This window comes from Notechis scutatus, chromosome 4, assembly GCF_049901735.1.
Source record: "Notechis scutatus isolate UNSWTSFEM ecotype Mainland chromosome 4, rNotScu1.2, whole genome shotgun sequence".
NCBI classification, from domain to species: Eukaryota; Metazoa; Chordata; class Lepidosauria; order Squamata; family Elapidae; genus Notechis; species Notechis scutatus.
Genome location: NC_142012.1, coordinates 164,757,167 through 164,778,744, shown reverse-complemented (window position 1 = coordinate 164,778,744; position 21,578 = coordinate 164,757,167). Strand labels below are relative to the sequence as shown.

The 21,578-nt window shown below is 46.0% G+C and overlaps 1 protein-coding gene across 4 annotated transcripts in view; it reads right to left on the bottom strand.

The window, feature by feature from the left end:
- EIF4E2 (eukaryotic translation initiation factor 4E family member 2) overlaps positions 1 to 21,578 on the bottom strand; it is a 52,008-nt gene that overhangs the window by 13,361 nt on the left and 17,069 nt on the right. For all 4 annotated transcript variants that reach the window (XM_087965553.1, XM_087965555.1, XM_087965556.1 and 1 more), the window contains 3 exons: positions 14,168 to 14,272; positions 11,288 to 11,440; positions 9,740 to 9,876 (listed from right to left, as the gene is read on the bottom strand). In XM_087965553.1, coding sequence (XP_087821679.1) covers positions 9,740 to 9,876; positions 11,288 to 11,440; positions 14,168 to 14,272 — 395 coding nt within the window. The remainder of the gene's footprint in view (positions 1 to 9,739; positions 9,877 to 11,287; positions 11,441 to 14,167; positions 14,273 to 21,578) is intronic.

Here is a 21,578-nt window from a genome sequence, read left to right as displayed (position 1 = left end):
AGTCCTCGACGTACCACCCCAATTGGGCCCCAAATTTCTGCATCTAACGGAGACAGTTGTTAAGTGAGCTTTGCCCCCTTTTACGACCTTCCTTGCCACAGGCGTTTAAGTGGATCACTGCAGTTGTGAAGTTAGTGGCACAAAGAACTTGGAGAAATTTGCCAGGGGGAGGAAAGGAGGCAGCGTGGGGAGGAAAAACTAACTCTCCACCACAGACAGAGGACCATAATGTCTGGGTTGTAAAAGCTCTCGGTGACTTGGCACACACCGGAAGCCTTGCCATATAAAGCGGGTGTCCATCTGTCCTGGCCGGGCCATTGGTTTTTAAGAGAGCAATAACCGCTTTAATTTGGATTTGGCAAAGGTGGCATTGGGCGAGGGGGCATTAGCGGTCGGAGAAGGACTACAAACCCCATAAGCACACAGGAATCCTGGCCCGCCAGAGGGAACATCCCATGGATTCCTCGCCTCCGAGCTAGCCTTCCCAGGCAGAGCAGGAATGATTAGAAAACCATTTGGAGTGGGGTGGACGTACAAGGGAGGAATTCCTGAGAGACGGGAGTAGCTATGGGCACAGGTGGTCCTCGACTTACAACAATTTGTTTAGTGTCCGTTCAAAGTTACGATCTGCAATGTAAAGATGTATATAGATGTATGTATGTATATGTACACACACACACACACACATATATGTGTTTTCTTAAGTTTTCGCGGGTACTTACATGTATGGTATTCAGCTCTGTTCGGGTATTTTCCCATGTCATTATAGTTGTGCTTTTAAAGTTGTAGCAATGTTTCGGCAGAATCTCATCTGCCATCATCAGGCTTCTGTATTGTGTTCGTCTATTGTGTTCGTTTAAAAGCACAACTACAATGACGTGGGAAAATACCCAAACAAAGCTGAATACCATACATGTAAGTACCCGCGAAAACTTAACACACACACACACACACACACACACATATATGTTATCTTGTTTGATGACATTCTGCTATTATAACAATGTAAAGACTGCTGATATATGTCAAAAGATCACCATGTTCAAATGTTTTTAAAACTTAATTTTCAATAAAAATTGTTTTTTAAAAAGTTACAACAGCACCGGAAAAAAAATGACTTAGAACCATTTTTCACACTTGCGACTACTGTAGGAATGATTGAGTCTGTCATCTGCACCTCTATAATTGTCCGGTTTGGCACTGCAACCCAACAGGACAGACACAGACTCCAGAGGGTAATGAGGACTGCAGAGAAAACAATTACTACCAACCTGCCTTCCATGAAGGACCTGTATATTGCAAATAATTCCCTCAACACTGTCCAACTATTTACAAAGTCTGCATTACGATCACTATTAATCTTCTCATCCCTCCTTATCACCCATCCCCTCCCACTTGTGACTGTATGACTGTAACTTTGTCGCTTGCATCCTTACGATTTATATGAACTGTTTCCTAGTATGATTTGATTGCTTATTGTACCCTGTGGCTATCATTAAGTGTTTTACCTGATGATTCTTGACTCTTGACAAATGTATCGTTTATGTACACTGAGAGCATTCACACCAAGACAAATTCCTTGTGTGTCCAATCACACTTGGCCAATAAAAGAACTCTTATTCTGTTCTTTGCGACCTTCTGACAAGCAAACCCAACAAAGGAGTTCCAATTCAGTTAACAACTGTGTTACTAGCTTAACAACCGTGGCGATTCACTTATTACAGGTAGTCCTTGACTTACAACAGTTCATTTAGTGACCGTTCAAAGTTACGACAGCACTGGAAAAAGTGCGCTATGACCCTTTGTCACACTTCTGAACGTTGCCCCATAGCCACGTGATTTTCATTGGGGTGCTTGACAGCTGACTCACATTTATGACGAATGCAGGGTCCTAGGGGAAGCCAGATTCACTTACGACCGGGTGACTAATTGAACACCTGCAATGATTCACTTAACAAACAAGAAAGGTCGTAAAATGGTCGTAAAAAGTCATCTCACATATTTCCCGCCTAGCCACAGAAAGTTTGGGCTCATCAACTGTGGTCGGACGTCGAGGACTACCCCTGTTCCAGGCATAAATCAGGACGTGAGATGGAAGGATCGGGGATTAGAAAGGATGGCAGAGCCCATTAAAATAATCCACAGAGAGTTTTCTATGCATCCAGCCCACATTTTCCTTCCCAAATTGACCGTGAAATTGGGATTTATTTATTTTTTCTGAAGCCGACCGTTCGAGGAAAATTCTGCAAGGCTCTACAAGACCAAAAAAGAAGCAAGAAGCAATTGACCCCCATTCTTTCTCTTTTTTTTTCCCTTCGGCGTTTTTCCTTATTTGGGGCCCCAAAATTGGTAACGGTGCTGAAAGCAACTACAATCACATGGCTGAGTAAAAGGAGACTTGACAGCTATAATCGGCTGTAGGGGCAGAGATCCCCAAACTTGGCAATTTTAATACTTGTGGACTTCAACTCCCAGAATCCCCCAGCCAGCATAGCTTACTCTCTTGTAATCCCTTCCTCTGCAATCTCCCTCCACTTTAGGAGAGTTAGGAGAAAAAAAGAGACAGACACGGCTGGCTGGGGGATTCTGGGAGTTGAAGTCCACAAGTCTTAAAGTGGCCAAGATTGGGGACCTCTGCATAGAGGGGAGATAACTGGGGCACGACAGCCGAATTCGCTTTCCAACCCGCGAGCCTCTCCACACACCGGCTTCTGCGCTGCTTCATTTATTCGATGGCATTTTGTCGTTTGAACGCATGTCGGCTGTGGGTGTCCCAGATGTGCTAGCAAGTGAGGGGCCTCCCATGCAGGCCGTGTGTGTGTGTGTGTGTGTGTGTGTGTGTGTGTGTCTTCGCAGGCGTTTGTGGCCGCGCGTGGCTAGGGAAGGCTTGATGAACAGGTGGGTGGCAGCCAAGCACTCAAAACATTCTGAGCTGCCGGTAACCGATCCGTTAATCCATCTCCTTTTCCTGTTAAGCCAGCAGGTTTCCACTCCCCCCACCCTCCGATTTGTAGCCTCCCTTCTCAAATCTCCCTTCAGACGGGCCGAAGCCTGCAAGCTCCCGCCTAGGTTATTTATGAAGTATGAGGGAGGATTTGCTCCATTTTCAATCTGTTTCTCTGGCGCAAGGGGATGCTGCAAAGATGCTGCATGGGAAGCAGGAAATATTGTGTTTGTGTGTGTGCATGTGCGCGCATTTCATCAGTGATCTAAAAAAAAACACAGCGCCAGGAAATGGAAGACGCAAAGGAGAATTCCGTTTGGCCTCGGATAGGTCTATATACCTTCCGATGGTCTACTTTCTGTGTGTCACCCGGAGTTTGCACTGCCACGTTCCCCTAAAACAATAAATACCTTGGTGCAACATATACGCACACGTGCCCTCCCCCTCCTGTGAATACACGAGGCTGCAAAATGTGGGAGGGATGCTGGGTTGCAGCAGGGAGGGAATAATAAAAATATGAAACCATAAAATCCCAAATGTTGACGTAAGGTGACCTCCAAGAAAGGAGGGAGGGAGGAAGGAAGGAGGGAGGACAGGAGTTAGGAAGGGAGAGAGATAAGGAAGGAAGGGAGGGAGGGAGGGAGGGAATGGGAATGAGAGGAAGGAAGGAAGGAAGGAAGGAAGGAAGGAAGGAAGTTAGGAAGGGAGGGAGATGGGGAAAAGAAGGAAGGAAGGAAGGAAGGAAGGAAGGAAGGAAGGAAGGAAGGAAGGAAGGAAGGAAGGAAGGAAGGAAGGAAGGGAGGAAGGGAGGGAGGGAGGGAATGGGAATGAGAGGGAAGGAAAGAAGGAAGGAAGGAAGGAAGTTAGGAAGGGAGGGAGATGGGGAAAGAAGGAAGGAAGGAAGGAAGGAAGGGAGGGAGGGAGGGAGGGAGGGAATGGGAATGAGAGGGAAGGAGGGAAGGACAGAAGTTAGGAAGGGAGGAAGATGGGGGAAGGAAGGAAGGAAGGAAGGAAGGAAGGAAGGAAGGAAGGTAGGTAGGTAGGAAGGAAGGAAGGAAGGAAGGAAGGAAGGAAGGAAGGAAGGAAGGAAGGACAGAAGTTAGGAAGGGAGAGAGATGGGGAAAAGAAAGAAGGAAGGAAGGAAGGAAGGAAGGAAGGAAGGAAGGAAGGAAGGAAGGAAGGAAGGACAGGAAGGACAGAAGTTAGGGAAGGGAGGAAAGGAAGGAAGGAAGGAAGGAAGGAAGGAAGGAAGGAAGGAAGGAAGGAAGGAAGGAAGGAAGGAAGGAAGGAAGGAGGGAGGGAGGGAGGAGGACTTGGCCAGCATTTTCCTCCTTCTGCATAAGAAAACAGAAAAGATGACCAGAAGCAAGGTGGGTGAGATCAGTTGCAATGCACCTGGTGAGGGACAGAGAGTCATGGAGAAAATCTTATCTCTGTGGTTGCTAAGTGTCAAACATACATGAAATATACAATTACAGGTAGTCCTCGACTTAGGACCACAATTGAGCCCAGAGTCTGGTCAGAGCTGAAGAAGCTTCTTGGATGAGAAGCTAAACATCTTCAACAAAAAAAGAACAACAAAGTCCAGTTGCCTTTTGAAAAAGAAAAAAAAAAAGCATTTTGGGGACAACCATGACCTGGAAGACTGAGAATCTCCACAGACACAATTGAGCCCACAATTTCCATTGCTAAGCCGGACCGTTGTTAAGTGAATTTTGTCCCGTTTTACGACTTCTCTTGCCACCGTTGTTATACGAATCGCTGCCACTGTTAAGTACAGGTCGACCTCGACTTACAAAATTTCACTTAGCAACCGTTCACAGTTACAACGGCACTGAAAGAAGTGACTTAGGACCGTTTTTTCACACTTAACGACCATCACAGCCTTCCCTCTGGTCACGGGATCAAAATCCAGACGCTGGGCAACGGATTCACATTTATGACGGTCGCAGTGTCCCCGGGGTCACGGACAAGCAAAGTCAATGGAGGAAGCCACAATTCGCTTAACGGCCGTGTGACTGACTTAACAATCGCAATGGTTCACCCAATGACGGTGGCAAGAAAAGTCGTAAAATGGGGAGCAAATCTCACTTAAACAAATGTTTCACCTAGCAGCGTAACTTTTGGACTCCATTGTGGTCGTAAGACAAGGACTACCCATAACACGATTACGGTAAGTCAAGGATTTTTGATCGGATCCTACCGGAAAATTCTTTTTTGTCCCGTGGGAAGTCTCCTATTGGGGAGAAGATTCTTGTTTTTTTACTGTCCTCAGGGCTGAATTTTATTTTCCGTTTGTCTCTTTCACTTTGATTTCTGTCTGTCTGTCTGTCTGTCTGTCTGTCTGTCTATCTATCTATCTATCTATCTATCTATCTATCTATCTATCTATCTATCTATCTATCTATCTATCTATCTATCTATCTATCTATCTATCTTACAATCTCTAAATACCTATATCTCTACCTCTTTATCTATCTATACATATCTCTATATCCTATATCTCTATCTATCTACCTCTTTATCTATCTATACCTATAGATCTATATCCATAGATCTCTATCTATCTATCTATCTCTATCTCTATCTCTATCTATCTATCTATCTATCTATCTATCTATCTATCTATCTATCTATCTATCTATCTCTATCTATCATCTCACTACAAGTATTTATCTATCTCTGTCTATCTATCTATCTATCTATCTATCTATCTATCTATCTATCTATCTATCTATCTATCTTCTATCTATCTATCTATCTATCTCTATCTATCTATGCATTTTTTTTGTTTTCCCATCTAGTAGTTTTCCTTATGATAGTAGTGTTAAGAAAACTTTTAAATATATGTTGAGCTTTCTTGGTATTTTCACGCATAGTAGTGGTGCTTTAAAGTTGTAGCGTTTCAGCAGAATCTCATCTGCCATCATCAGGCTTTTGTATTGAGATATATATATATCTCCCCCTCCCTCCCTCCCTCCCTCCCTCTCTCTCTCTCTCTCTTTCTTAATGTCAGTCCTCATGATCCAACCGGCCTCTTTGCTTACAGAGCATTTACGTGTTTTTCACATTCTTCACTCCAAGCTCTTAAATAAGTGGCAATCTTTTTATCATTTTGCGAGAAAACAAACGTGATCGTGAATGGCCTGCTCTGGTAAAGCAGAACAGCCTTCTTTAAAACACCGCTGTCTCCTCTATATATTACTATCCTCCGTTCTGGTTAAAGAGCCCTTGTCACTGAAGGAGCTGGGGGAAATTTAATATACAGTGTTTATAACGATCAGAAATCATTGTTACAGCCGCAAGTCAATTTACATAGTGCCTCCTTGAGGGCATTTATAAATCTAATGGGCTTATAAATCCTCGCTTAAGTTTTTGTATTTCATTTCCCCAGGAAGGCAGCGTGGTCCCAAATGTGTATTTTTCTCTGGCTGCCTTTGCCTCCCAAACGCAAAGACTTTTAAAGCTGCCAGCCCGGCGACGATGGCAAATTCGAATTGGGAAGCAGGTGGCATGTGAGGTTTGGAGCCAGGCTCTTTGGAGGTTCACCGTGGGATGGGGTGAGGGTAGATACAAGTAGTCCTTGAATTACAGCCACAAAGGAGCCCCACGTTTCTGTGGCTAAGTGAAAAATGTGCTAAGCGAGTTGTGCCCCATTTTAGGCCTTTTCTTGCCCCCTCTGTTAAGTGAATCACTGCACTTCATCACTGGAGGCTTTTAAGAAGAGTCTGAAAAGTCACATGTCCAAAATGGTATGGGACCGTGATGGTGAACCTATGGTGAACCAGTCATTTGTGCTGGCACGTGAGCCACAGGCAAACTTACCTCACTGCGCGTGTGTGCGCCTCACCGTTGATTTTTCGGCTGGTTTGAGGCCTTTTCTGGCCTCCCAGAGGCTTGAAAAAAAGGCTCTGCAGGCCAAATAATAGGCCCATTTCATCACTTCCTGTAATACCAGAAGTTGCATGCGCATGTGCAGGGGGCTGCACATTGCCTTCTGGGTGCTGGCAGCAAGCGCGCGAGTCCCAGCATGCACACAATTTTTGGCACAGGAGCCCAAAAAGGTTAGCCACCCCTGGTATAGGAGCTCCTGCTTGAGCAGGGGGCTGGACTAGAAGACCTCCAAGGTCCCTTTCAGCTCTATCCTGATTCTGAAACTTGTTATATGAATAAGACGGTTATTAAAGTGAATCTGGCTTGTCGGAAGGTCGCAAAAGGGGATCACATGACCCCAGGGACACAGCAACCACCATAAATGTGAGTCGGTTGTCCAGCATCCGAATTCCGATCACCCGACCAGGGGGAATGCTGCAACAGTCGTTAAGTGTGAAAAACGGTTGTAAGTCACTTTTTTCATTGTCGTCATAACTTTGAACAGTTGCTAAATGAATCATCGTTAAGTCGAGGACTACTCATAGGGGGAGTCCTTAACCTACCAGTTTTCATTTACCGACCTTTTGAAGTTACAGCATCCCTGAAAGAAGCGACTTATGACCACTCCTCACATTTATGACTGTCACAACAGTCCCCAGGGTCACGGGATCAAAATCTGGGCGCTCTGCAACCAGCATGCCTTCACGACGGGTAAATATGTTCTGTGGTCACGTGATTGCGGGAAGCTGGATTCGTTTAATGACCGTGTCAACTCCAAAATATTTCTCTGGTGTTTTTTTTAAGAGTCGCCAGCAGAAAGGGAGTGGGGGGAAGTAGTGCATTCCTTAAATGCTTTCATAGATAATTGCTAGGCGGCCAAAGCTTCTGGCACGCAAGATTATTACTGGAGAGCATGTGTCCTGCCGCTGTTGGAATCTGATTCTGAGGGAGAGATCGAACAGCTGACAGGGAATGGGAGTGTGGCTCCGGTGGTTGTGGAGTAAACTGGGGAAGGGCACTGTCCGGCTGGTCATTCAGAGGAAGACCCAGGCCCATCCCCTCTTCATCCTAAGCATGCAGAGAGGAACGGAGAAGGGAGCAACGTGGGTTATGGGGCAGAAAAAGGCCCTGATTCCCTTCATTAGCTGCAGCTGGGAAAACAGGATTAAAAAGGTGTTTGCGCACAGCACCTTGCTGGAAGCAAAGCATGCATTATCTTTGTTTGTCAAGTCCTACCTGAGTTCTGGCATCCTCCCAAATGTGTGTGTTTTGTTATCTTTTCAAGTCTGCAATTCCTTATCCTGCCCTGTCTCGTTAATTGCTGCAGCGTGGTTTGTGTTGGTTTTTATTTATAATTTAGATATACTTTGGGTTCGGACTGAATTTCTTCCCTTTGAAAACTTTTCTTGGGAGAGTTTTGTTTCCAGCCGATGATAACTGGACATTGGGGGCCAAGTTGGAGGAATTAAAGGGACTTTACCTACTTTTGTGACTTTGTTGCTTTTGTGCCACACCCTGGGTCATCACAGCATGATTGATGACTCATGGCTATGGATGTGTCCCATTGGAGAATATACATCCAAGGGGCGGGGGAAGACCAGGGTCAAGGGTGAATTGAATGATGTGTCTCAGAGTCAGCTACACCCAGGTAGCACCGTCATGTTCACTCCTAATAAATCTTTTTTTAAACTCTTGAGAGACACGGCAGAAGACTCATCATTTAAATGGGGGTAACTGCCAGAGCCCCGACAGTGTACATGTTTACTTCTCTTTTGTCGTGTTCTCATCGTACGCTAAATAAATAACATCTCTTAATCAAGCTTCTTAGGAAGCAAAAGCAGGTCTGGGGGACGCCAATCTATGTTCTTCTAAGCTTCCTGATTTTCGTTTACAGAGCAAAGATGACCCTACTTCGTGTCTGGATGAAAACAACCTAGCAAACAGCATCTTTGATTTTTTTTTCCACAGCAGGCACAGAGAGACCATAGCTACCGCTTTGCGTTGGGGACTGCTTTACATGGTAGCCTATCCTGACACTCAAGGTGAGAAGAAATAAGAAAGCAGCAGAGACCCTGGGAAAATCCCCCCCCAAAAGTCTGCAGGAAAATTCCCCACCCCGTTTTCCTACCGATCGATTGTTCTTTATTTGGGATCGCAGGATGCCGTCTCCAGCTCCGTTCTCAGGGGGAGAGAGAGAGACTTTTGGAGGATTCCAATTACGATACTCCCAGGGGGTGGGGGTGGGGGGAAAACCAGGGCCAAGGGTGACCATGAATGATGTGCCTCAGAGTCGGCTACACCCAGGCAGTGCCGGACATGTTAACTCCCAATAAATCCTTTTGAGGTTTTGGAAGTTTGGCTCGAGACTCGTGATTTAATTGGGGGGGTAACTGCCGGAATCCTGACAAGTTAGCCGACTCTGAGGCACATCATTCATGGTCACCCTGGTTTTCTGACACCGTGATTCACTTAACGACTGGGGCAAAAAAAAGGTCGTCAAACGGGGCAATTTAATACACCTGTCTTGCTTAGCCACAGAAATTTTGGGTTCCGTTGTGGTCGCAAGTCAAAGGCTACCCGCTATAAACGCCGACTTCCTGATTGGCATCAAGGCCGTACCTGATTCCTGCCTGTCAGTCAGAAATATTTTTTTTTAAAAGCTGTCCTAGGATTTGTGGAGCAACGCAACTATTCTGAGGGGAGCAGTAACAATTCTGGGGAGGGTGTTTTTGTTTTTGTTTTTTGCTCTTCAGGATGGAGAGCTTGCAAATTGCTGAGCTGAGGGGTTCACAGCCCTGATCCCCTCCCAACAGAACATGCACACAGGATGTCTTCGGGTTCAAGAAGCCCTTCGGGCCGTAAGGACACGGAACCAAGTGCATTCCTGCAACCGCCCAGCCCTCCCCTCCCCGCAGCACGTACTTGATGCTGTCCGTGTGCGTTTTGTACTCCATGATGGTGTTGGGGGGAAGGTTGAGCACCCGCCGTAAGGTGTCCCGGATCCGGGCCGTGGTGGCCTGATCGCTGGCTGTCTTGTTCCATATGGAGATGATGTCCTCCTGCGGGGAGAACCAGTCAGGAAGACGATTAAAGAAGACAACGATGACCTGGGGGACGGAGAATCTCGACAGGTGTTTAGCTACACAATTTGGGATGAACACCCTTTCAATGGTGTGGGAGTAGGAATGGATTTCCAGGGGGGAAAAATGGCAGACTACAGGAACCATTTGCACTACAGGTGACCCTGAGGACACAGATAAACTTCCAAGTGGCCTTAACGACCCTCTAAAAGGATGCAAACGACCAGTTCTCTGCAAGGAGTATAAATCCTTCCATTCCCCACCATCCAGTCAGAGCGGAAGAAGCTTCTTGTATGAGAAGTGAAATGTCTTCAAAGAAAAACCAAAAGTCCAGTTGCCTCTTGAAAAAAAAAAAAAAAAAGCAACTTTGGGATTCCAAGTGGCCTCAACGACTCCCTAAAAGGATGCAAATGACCAGCTGTCTGCAAGGAATATAAATCCTTCCATTCCCCACCATCCTGTCAGAGCTGAAGAAACTTCTCGGATGAGAAGCGAAACGTCTTCAAAAGAAAAAAAAAAACTAGAAAGTCCAGTTGCTTCTTGGGGAAAAAAAAAAGCAACTTTGGGATTCCAAGTGGCCTCAACGACCCCCTAAAAGGATGCAAGTGAACAGCGGTCTGCAAGGAATATAAATCCTTCCATTCCCCACCATCCTGTCAGAGCAGAAGAAGCTTCTCGGATGAGAAGCGAAATGTCTTCAAAAGAAAAAAAAACTAGAAAGTCCAGTTGCCTCTTGAAAAAAAAAAAAAGCAACTTTGGGATTCCAAGTGGCCTCAACGACCCTCTAAAAAAGGATGCAAGTGACCAGCTGTCTGCAAGGAATATAAATCCTTCCATTCCCCACCATCCTGTCAGAGCAGAAGAAGCTTCTGGATGAGAAGCAAACGTCTTCAAAAGAAAACCAAAAGTCCAGTTGCCTCTTGAAAAAAAAAAAAAAGCAACTTTGGGATTCCAAGTGGCCTCAACGACCCCCTAAAAGGATGCAAGTGACCAGCGGTCTGCAAGGAATATAAATCCTTCCATTCCCCACCATCCTGTCAGAGCAGAAGAAGCTTCTCGGATGAGAAGCGAAACGCCTTCAAAAGAAAAAAAAACTAGAAAGTCCAGTTGCTTCTTGGGGAAAAAAAAAAGCAACTTTGGGATTCCAAGTGGCCTCAACGACCCCCTAAAAGGATGCAAATGACCAGCTGTCTGCAAGGAATATAAATCCTTCCATTCCCCACCATCCGGTCAGAGCAGAAGAAGCTTCTCGGATGAGAAGCGAAACGCCTTCCAAAGAAAAGAAAAAAACTAGAAAGTCCAGTTGCCCTCCTGAAAAAGCACTTTTTGGGACAGGGCAGCACTGCGCTCCGATTGGCAGCCCTTTCCCATTAACTCCCCGGCCGCTCACCTGGAAACGGACGGAGACGACGGCCCCGCAGATTTCTTCCCCCACCATAAATTGTTCTCCCAGCATCGCCAGAATGAGGTTCTCCCAGCACCGAGACGCGAGGCCCTTTCGCAGGCGGATAATCCACTTGCCCCCGTTCTTGTTGGCATCGTCCTGGGAAGAGGGCGAGGAAGAGAATTAGGGATCAAGCTAGCACAGGTTTGGGGGTTAAGGCTGCAGAGAGCACGGATGCTGCACTGATGGGGAGAGCTGTGACGAAACTGTAGAGCTGTAATTGCAGGGATGTTCCAATCTCGGACGGCAAACCTCAGGTAAAGAATGTTTCCAAGCAAATACAACTCAGGCAAACAAAGTCACTAGTCTAAAGGAGGATTAGAGAGAGGAAGTCAACATGTGTTAGACTTTAACTAGATATAATTAATTGTATGGATTACTGTGCTAAACAGTAACGAAAGTTAAGCAGTAACCAAAGTTAACCAGTGATGGAGGATAAGTAAAAATGTGTATAAATGCAAGAGTAGACTCCAGTAAAGATCATCATGACTCAGTTGTTCATGATCAAACAACTCGACTGCCTCGTCATTACAACACAAAACAAGGCAATTCTTCTGACGGAGGGCAGCACAAGAAACAACGGATGGAAACTAATCAAGGAGAGAGGCAACCTGGAATTAAGGAGAAACTTCCTAAACAGTGAGGATAACTAACCAGTGGAACAGCTGGCCACTAGAAATTGTGGCTGTTCCATCATTGGAGGTTTTTAAGAAGAGACTGGACATCCTCTTGTCTGGAACGGTATAGGGCAGTGGTGGCAGAGCCTTTTGGGGCTCCTGTGCCAAAAATTATGCACGTGCTTGCACGATCACATTCGTGCCAGCATCTAGAAGGCAATGCGCGTGCAATCCTCATCCACCCATCCCCCGCCACCCCCTTACCTGCAATGCGCCTCACAGTTGATTTTCAGCCGGTTTGAGGCCTTTTTCGGCCTCCCAGAGGCTTGAGGAAGGCTTCTGCAGGCTTTGCAGGCCGAAAACTAGGCCCATTGTCACTTCCGGTATTTCCAGAAAAACAGGAAGTGATGAAACAGGCCTGCAGAATGAAAGCCTGCAGAAGCCTTCCTCAAGCCTCTGGAAGGCCAAAAAGGCCTCCAACCAGCCAAAAATCAGCTGTGAAGCGCGTGCATGCGCAGTGAGGTAAGTCTGTCTGCAGCTCGCGTGGCGGCAGAAGTGGCTCTGCGTGCCACCTGTGGCACACGTGCCATAGGTTCGCCATCACAGGTATAGGGTCACCTGCTTGAACAGGGGGCTGGACTAGAAGACCTCCAAGGCCCCTTCCAGCTCATTCACTCTATTCTATTCCTCAACAGAAGAAATGTCTATTCCCTCGTTTGCCAACTTGACATGTGAAAGAGGGCGGCAGTTCCAATAAACAGTACCAGTTTATGGAGAGCCAGTTTGGTGCAGCCGTTTAAGATGCTGGCTGAGAAACCCGGAGACCGTGACTTCTAGTGCCGTTTTAGGCACAAAAACCGGCTGGGTGACTGTGGGCCAATCCCTCAGAGAGGGTGAATTCTAGTCCTGCCTTAGGCACGAAAGCCAAGCTGGGTGATTTGGGGCTCATCACCAGGTGATGGTGAATTCTAGTTCTGCTTCAGGCATAAAAGCTGACGGGATCATCGTGGGCCAGTCGCTAGGAGATGGTGAATTCTAGTCCTGCTTTAGCATGAAAGCTGGCAGGGTGACTATGGCCCAATCACTTGGAGATGCCGAGTTCTAGTCCCGCCTTCAGAATGAAAGCCGGCTGGGTGACTTTGGCCCAATCACTAGGAGCTGGTGAATTCTAGTCCTGTCTTGGGTATGAAAGCCGGCTGGGTGACTTTGGGCCAGTCTTCCTTTCTCAGCTCAATCGACTTCACTGGGTGGTTGTTGTGGAGAAAATAGGAGTATTGGCCATGTCCGCCATCTTGAGTTACATATAAAGTGATAAAGATAGATGAAAGATCTAATGAATAAATAACTTTTAGGGCAGAGCATTCTGTTCTAATTTAGTATCTCTCCCTAACAGGATTGCTGGCCCAAGATTCCCCTTCCACAAAACAACTGGTGAAAAACAGATGCATGAGGACAGTGAGAACATCCCGACAGACTACAGAATGTTAAACCTGGGTTTGAGCCCAGCTTCCTTCCACAGTGGAAATGTCAGTCCCAGGAAAGCCTTACTAAGCAAACCTCACCACCTGTTATGGCCCGACAGCCGACAGCAGAGCTGGCGGCAGACTCGGACAGTGAGGAGGTTGGGGAGGAACATGGGCCAGTCCTCGAGTCTGGGGAAGGTTCTGGTGAGGGCTTTGCATCAGAGGCAGAGATGGGGCCAGGACCGTCCGACAGTTACCAGCTGCCTTCGGAGTCGGGGATCAGTGGGGAAGAAGAACAGCTGGAGCCTGTTCCCAATGTGCACATGCACAGAGCTGCCAGGAGAAGGGAACAGCTAAGGAACAAGGGTCGACTTGGGAGTAAAGGCACAGGTGGACAGTGAATGGCCCCTCCCATAGAGAACAAAGAGAAGTGAAAGGGGAGTGGTGTTTGCAGGAGACAATTAGTTCAATTCATTAGAGTGAAGATCTGTTCCTGACTATTCCTTGCCAAGTAATTGCTGCCACAGCGTGGCGTTTGGAAGCTATCAGCCTGGCAATTCTCCCAGCCTGATAAAGGTCTGTAGTTGTCAAATCTCATGAAAGACTGTTTGCCGGGACTTTGCTGGAGAGGAATTGCCCTTTCACCTAAATAAAAGGGTTTTTTTTTCGGGACGAGGAGTCAGCTTCATGCTCTTGGGAAGCCTGGGTCAGAACACCACCGACTTTAAAACCAGGCTCAGACTCACCTCCCACATGGGCTTAATTCCTTCTTTGAAAAGATGGAAGTCGCTGTGGCCTGTCAGGTCCCCAGGACGGACCATATGGCTGTAAAACCGCCAGAACTGTTCCACCTGGAAGACATTCATTTATATATTTATTTAGTGTACGGCACATCATACCCATGGACTTGCAAGAGATACAGGGAGCCCTTGACAAAGGCGTCTTAAATTGGCTTATGCTAAACTAGTGTAAAAGCAAGCATTTAGTCATCCTTTGTTCACTGATATACAATTTCCACTTGTTTGGCCGCCCACCGGAATATGTTTCTGGGCAGCTAACAAGGATTCAGACCACAAACAGTTAAACCAGGATTCCCTTGGCCTACCAGAGAAGGGGCGGGGGAACACAATACAAGTAATCCTTGACTTACAACTGCAATTGAGCCCAACATTTCCGTTGCCAAGGACGACAGTTGTTAAGTCTAACAAAATGAAATTCAGTGTAGAGAAAAGTAAAGTCCTATACTTAGGCAAGGAAAACCCAAAGGACACATACAGACTGAGTGAAATCAGGCTCAGTAGCAGTAACCGTGAGAGGGATCTTGGAGTCTTAGTGGACAACCAGCTAAATAGGAGCCAGCAGTGTGCAGCCGCCGCCAAAAAAGCTAATGCAATCCTAAGGAATTAACAGAGGGATACAATCAAGATGAATGAGGTACTAATACCACTCTATAAAGCCTTAGTAAGACCACACCTAGAGTACTGCATCCAGTTTTGCTCACCACGTTATAAAAAAGATGTCGAGACTCTAGAAAAGTACAGAGAAGAGCAACCAGGATGATTAGGGGACTGGAGGCTAAAACATACGATGAACGGTTACAGGAACTGGGCCTGGCTAGTCTAGTGAAGAGAAGGACCAGGGGAGACAGGAGAGTGGTCTTCCAATATTTGAGGGGCTGCCACAGAGAGGAGGAAGGGGTGAAGCTATTTTCTAAAGCACCCGAAGGCCAGACAAGGAATAATGGATGGAAACTGAACAAGGAGAGATTCAACCTGGAAATAAGGAGAAACTTTCTGACAGGGAGAACAATCAACCCATGGAACAGAAGTTGCCATCGGAAATTGTGGGAGCACAATCACTTGAGAACTTCAAGAAGAGACTGGACTGCCATTTGTCAGAAATGGTGTAGGGTCTCCTAGGCAGGGGGTTGGACTAGATGACCTATAAGGTCCCTTCTCTTCCAACTCTGATTATCTGTTATCTGCTACCTGAAGTCAGTTTTGACCCCTTTTACGACCTTTCCTGCCACAGCTGTTAAGTGAATCACTGCAGCTATTCAGTTCGCAACCATGAATCCGTTGGGACTTTGCTTGTCAGAATGTCGCAAAAGGGGATCGCGTGACCTCCCGGTCCTAAACGTGAGTTGGTTGCTAAGCGTCTGAATTTGGATCACATGACCATAGGATGATCCTGTGATGGGTGTAAGTGTGAAAAACGGTCATAAGTCACTTTTTTCCAGCACCCTTGTACCTTTAAATGGTCACTCAATGAACGGTTGTAAGTTGAGGACTGACTGTAATTCCATAACACCAGAGGAGGGGGGGGGGGGAATACCATACAATACAGATATTGACTTATGTTGCTAAGCGAGACAGCTGCTGAGTGGGTATTAGCCCCATTTTGAGACCTTTCTTCTCACAGTTGTTAAGTGAATTGCTGCAGTTGGTAAGTTGATACGGGTAGTCCTCGACTTACAACATTTCGTTTAGCGATCGCTCAAGGTTACAACGGCACTGAAAAATGACTGTTTTTCACATTTACGACCGTTATAGCATCCTGAGGCCATGTGATCAAAATTCGGCCACTTGGCAACTGACTCGTATTTATGACGGCCGCAGCATCTCAGGGATCCCTTTTAGTGACCTCCTGACAAGCAAAGTCAATGGGGAAGCCAGATTCACTTAACAACCAGGTTACCAACTTAACAATGGCAACGATTCACTTGGTGGCTAGGAAGGTCGTAAAATGGGGCAAAGCTCCCTTAAACAAAGACCTCACTAACAGAAACTTTGGCTTCAATTGTGGGTCGTAAGTCGAGGATGCTCTTATTTATTTGTCTTCACTTTTGTTATCAGCTAATGTGATGATTTAAAAAAAAAATCTAATCAGTTTAACATGGTCAGAGAAAGAGAAATTTAAAAATCAAGCCAATACACACAACTCATATCATGACCAAAGAAAGAAATTTAAAAATCAAGCCAATACACACAACTCATATCATGACCAAAGTTACTGACTTAAGATAATCAAAGAGGAATTTGTATTATTATATTTATTTTATCTTATCATTCTATGCTATTCTATTCCTTTTCTATATTCTATTCTGTTCTATGCTATTCCATTCATTTTCTATATTCTCTTCTCTTCTACTTTCTATTCTATTCTAGTCTGTTTTACATTTTCTTTTCTATTTTATTCTATTCTATTCTGTTTTACATTCTATTTTCTATTCTATTCTATTCAGCCTTCCATCCTTCCGAGGTGGGTAAAAATGAGGACCTAGATTGTTGGGGGTAATATGCTGACTCTGTAAACCGCTTAGAGAGGGCTGGAAAGCACTATATATATATATACGTCTAAGTGCTATTATTACAGACCCCTCACATCCTGGACATAAACTGTTTCAACTCCTTCCCTCAAAATGACGCTATAGAGCACACCAGAACTAGGCACAAGAACAGTTTTTTCCCGAACGCCATCACTCTGCTAAACGTATAATTCCCTCAATACTGTTCAACTATTAAAAGTCTACACTACTATTACTGTTAATCTGCTCATCACTCCTTATCACTCATCCCCTCCCACTTGTCATTGTAGGACTGTAACTTTTGTCGCTTGTATCCTTACGATTTATATTGACTGTTTCCTAGTATGATTTGATTGTTTATTGTACCCTATGACTATCATTAAGTGTTGTACCATTTGATTCTTGATTGTATACGAATGTCTCTTTTCTTTTATGTATACTGAGAGTATTTACACCAAGACAAATTCCTCGTGTGTCCAATCACACTTGGCCAATAAAGAATTCTATTCTATTCTATTCTATTCTATTCTATTCTATTCTATTCTATTCTATTCTATTCTATTCTATTCTTTCCATTCTACTCCACTCCACTCTCCACTCCACTCCACTGTTTTACTGGGTTTAAAGATTATACCAATCACGAAAGAACAGTGAAATCTCCCCCATAAATTGGACTAAAACAGTCCAAGAAAAAACAAAAACAAAATCAACATCATCATCATTATTATACAACCCACATAAAACCCTGGAAATTAATCAGCTGTTAACTGCAGTCCCATTCTACAAACTATCACAGAAAATCTGGCTGCATTAAACAACAATTCTGTTATCCCAGTCGGACAAAAAGATAACAGATGCAGAATTCATCTGGTTTCGTAAGCGTCGCCATCCATCTATGATAAGAATCCCCATAAAAATCCCAATACGGCTGGTTGATTGAACAGTTTAGCTCCACAAAATTCTGGTTCTGTAAGCAGCTACACCACCTTCCTGGATCTGCCTTCTGGAATTGTCCACGGTTAATATATCAAAATATGGTACACGTCGTCCTTGACTTAACAACCATTCACTTAGCCACTTTTCAAAGTTACAAAGGCAATGGGAAAAAAGTGACTTATTGTTCTGGCCCACGCCCTTTCCCAACAAATCAAACACAATCTAAGAGGAACAGAAACCTTGTAATGCTTCTGCAAAATAATTGGCTGTGATAAGCACAAGCCTTGCCAAAAGATAACAGACAAGAAATAATTTGCAATACAAGAATCTTCAAATACAAACTCAGGATACTGGAATGTCCACGAGGCTGGAGTTTCAAAACGTCTTTGCTTCCTGCAAAGAACGTCTGATTCACAGCTGGTTTTTCTCTTCTTGAAGGAGGGGCCATTAACTTGCAGCCTTACTCCCGAGTCGCCCGTGCTGTTGTAGCTGCTCTTTCCTGTGAGCATATGCGTATGCACACTTGGCACAGGCTCCTCGGGAACCTCCTCATCACTGCTGCCGGCCCCCACAATCTCTGAAGGTAGCAGTCCACTCCCTAATGGTCCTGGCCCCTCACCTGAGTCCTCGCTCTCCTCAGCCGTCCGCACCTGCTTCCGGCTAACCACAACACTTTTGGCCATTCCTCGCACTTACAACAGCTGCAGCATCTTCCATGGTCATGCGATCAAAATTTGGGCCTTTGGCAACGGGTATACGTGACAGTTGCCAGGATTATGTGATCACCATCTCCAAGCTTCCCTTTGCTGCCTTGCAACAAGCAAAGTCAATGGGGGAGGGGGAGCTGGATTTGCTTAATGACTAGATGGTTCACTTCACGACTGCAGTGATTTGCTCAATAGTGGCAAAAAAGTTGTCAGATCAGACGCACAACTGGCTTCCTTGCTTATTAACAGAAAGTCCGATACTGATTTTGGCTGTTAAATTGAAGACAAAAGGAGGCAAGGTTGTACACCTGGGCAGGAAAAACGCAAGGTACGGTATAAGTACAGATTAGGTGAAACCTGGCTCCAAAACAATAACTGTGAGAGGGACCTTGGAGGCCTAATGGACGATCCATTAAATATGAGCCAGTAATATGCGATGGCAGCCAAAAAATCGAATGCAATCCTTGGTTGTTTTTCTAACCCAAACCTTGTTCCAAGTAAACAAACACCAAACAGAGATAAAAGCAAAACCTTTTAATGCTTCTCTGCGAATTCGTTGATTCGTGGTTAAAAGGCTGTTTCAAACTAATTGTCTCTGATAAGAACGAGCCTTGCCAAGGTTTTGCAAGGCTGCCAAGAACACTAGATAAAATTTCTAAGAAATATTTCAAACACAAAGAGTCTCCAAACACCAACCAAGATCTTCCGAATGTCCACAAATGCAACAACTTCTTTGCTTCCTGCAAAGAACTCTGGTTTCTCAGCTGGCTTTTATCCCTTAAGGGAGGGGCCATTACCTTGCAGCCTTACTCCCGAGTCGCCCGTGCTGCTGTAGTTGCTCTTTCCTTCAAGCAGCCCTGCGTGCACACTCACTGGGCACAGGCTCCTTGGGGTCTTCTGCATCACAGCTGCCAGCCCTCACAATCTCCGAAGGCAGCACTCTACTCCCTGATGGTCCTGGCCCCATCCCTGCATCACACGCAGGCCCCTCATCTGAGTCTCGCTCTCCGAGACCTCAGCCATCCGCACCTGCTGCCAGAGAACCACAACAGTTGTATAAACAGGCATAGAATCAAGATCACATGGAGTATTAGTACCACTCTATAAAACCTTAGTAGGGCCACACCTGGAATACACACATCCAGTTGGGGTTGCCACGATGTAAAAAAGAGGTTGAGACTCTGGAAAGAGTGCAGAGAAGAGCAACAAAGACGATTAGGGGACTGGAGGCTGAAATACATGAAGAATGATGTGCAGGAATTGGCTAGGGCTAGTTCAGGTGTCAGCAACCTGCAGCTCTGGAGCCGCATGCAGCTCTTTGGGCCCTCTGTTGTGGCTCACTGTTGGGTGATCCCACCACTGGCTGGCCCCGCCCCTCGCCCTCCCCTCCCAGTCACTTCTCCCCTGGCTTGAGAAGGTAAAACACAAAAAACAGAAATGAGAGGGATGGAGGGAGGGAGGGAGGGAGGGAGGGAGGGAGGGAGAGAGAGAGAGAGAGAGAGAGAGAGAGAGAGAGAGAGACAGAGACAGAGACAGACAGAGAGAGAGAGAGAGAGAGAGAGAAACAAATTTCCCACAGAAAACACCGGGAACCACAAAATCTGAGCAGGCGTGTCAGGGAGAGTCATGTGACTGAATGCGAGTGACATTGAGTTGGCCCACCCAGAGTTTGAGGCTCCCGGTGTTTTCTTTTCTGTGGGAAACGGGCCCAAACAGCTTTTTGAGTGTTTAAGGTGGCAGACCCCTGGGCTAGTTTAAGGAAAAGAAGGACTAGGGGTGACATGATAGCAGCCTTCCAGTATTAGAGGGGTGGCCACGAAGAAGAGCGGGTCACCTATTCTTCAAAGCACCTGAACGCAGAAGAAGAAGCAATGGAAGGATCAAGAATCAAGGAGAGAAGCAACCTGGAACTAAGGAGAAATTTCCTCGCAGAACAATTAATCAGTGGAACGACTTGTTTGCGTCCAAGTTGTGAATGCTCCAACACTGGAAGTTTTTGAGAAGAGATTGAGTAACCATTTCTCTGAAATGGTATAGAGCAGCGGTTCCCAAAGTGGGCAGTACCGCCATCCCTAAGGCGGTGGGATGCCTTAGGGGGGTGCTGAGAGGCAAGGGGGCCAGCAAGGGGGTTGGTAGGAGGCGGCAGGGGGGCGCTGGAGGTGAGCGGCAGGGCACGATTCAGGGGTGAGAAAAAAATCCCCCCACCGCCGCGTTCGAGGTGAGGCCCCGCAGGATCACCCCATTGAGCCCCTTGCACCGGAGGCACCTGCCCAAGCAAGTCCGAAGGGAGCGGTGTACGAAGTCAATGGGGTGAGCCTGAGAGAGGGAAAGAGAGAGGAGAGAGAGAGAGAGAAAGAGAGAAGGAAGAAGAGAAAGAGAAAAGGGAAAGAAAGAAAAAGGGACAAAGAGGGGGGTGGTGGAAGGGACAGAAAGAAAAAGAAATAAAGGAGGAAGGGAGGGAGGAGAAAGATAATGAGATATCTATTCTAGTCCAATCACCTGCTCCAGCAGGGTTAAAAGGGAGTGTGTGTGTCTGTGTGTGTGTGTTCTCCTTGTAATTTACCAATACATTTTGGTTTTGCCTTCTTCAGAATTGGCACTGTAATACATTGGGGAAAAGTAATTTTTTAGGGTGGAGGTCTGGTCCAATGGATCCTGTTTAAATCCTCAACAAAATGTGAGAGCTTCCTGATAGTCTTGGCCATGTTTCGTCCACAAAACCTTTAATGATAGAAGCCAAAGATGTTTTAATGTGCAGGCAAAGATGCTGGCAAAGATGTTTCAATGTGGAAAAGGGCCTCTAAACTAGGCCTCATTTCAAGCTGATGCGTGTGTAAGTGTATATGTGTGTGCATGGCTGTCAAAACTCTAAAAACAGGTCAAGTAGTTCTGGGAAGGCCAGTCATAAATTAGAACACTTGCTCAGCAACCGGCCATTGAGTGAGGACCACTTGTATTTGGTTTGCCAGTCACCAAACCACGCCCACCCAGTCACGTGACCAGCAAGCCATGCCAACAGTCACGTGACCAGCAAGCCACGCCCATCCAGTCATGTGAGCAGCAAGCTACACCCACCCAGTCACGTGACCAACAAGCCACGCCAACAGTCACGTGACCAGCAAGCCATGCCCACCCAGTCACGTTACCAGCAAACCACACCCTCAAATTAGGCCACGCCCACAGAAATTTGAATCCCACCCCTGGGTG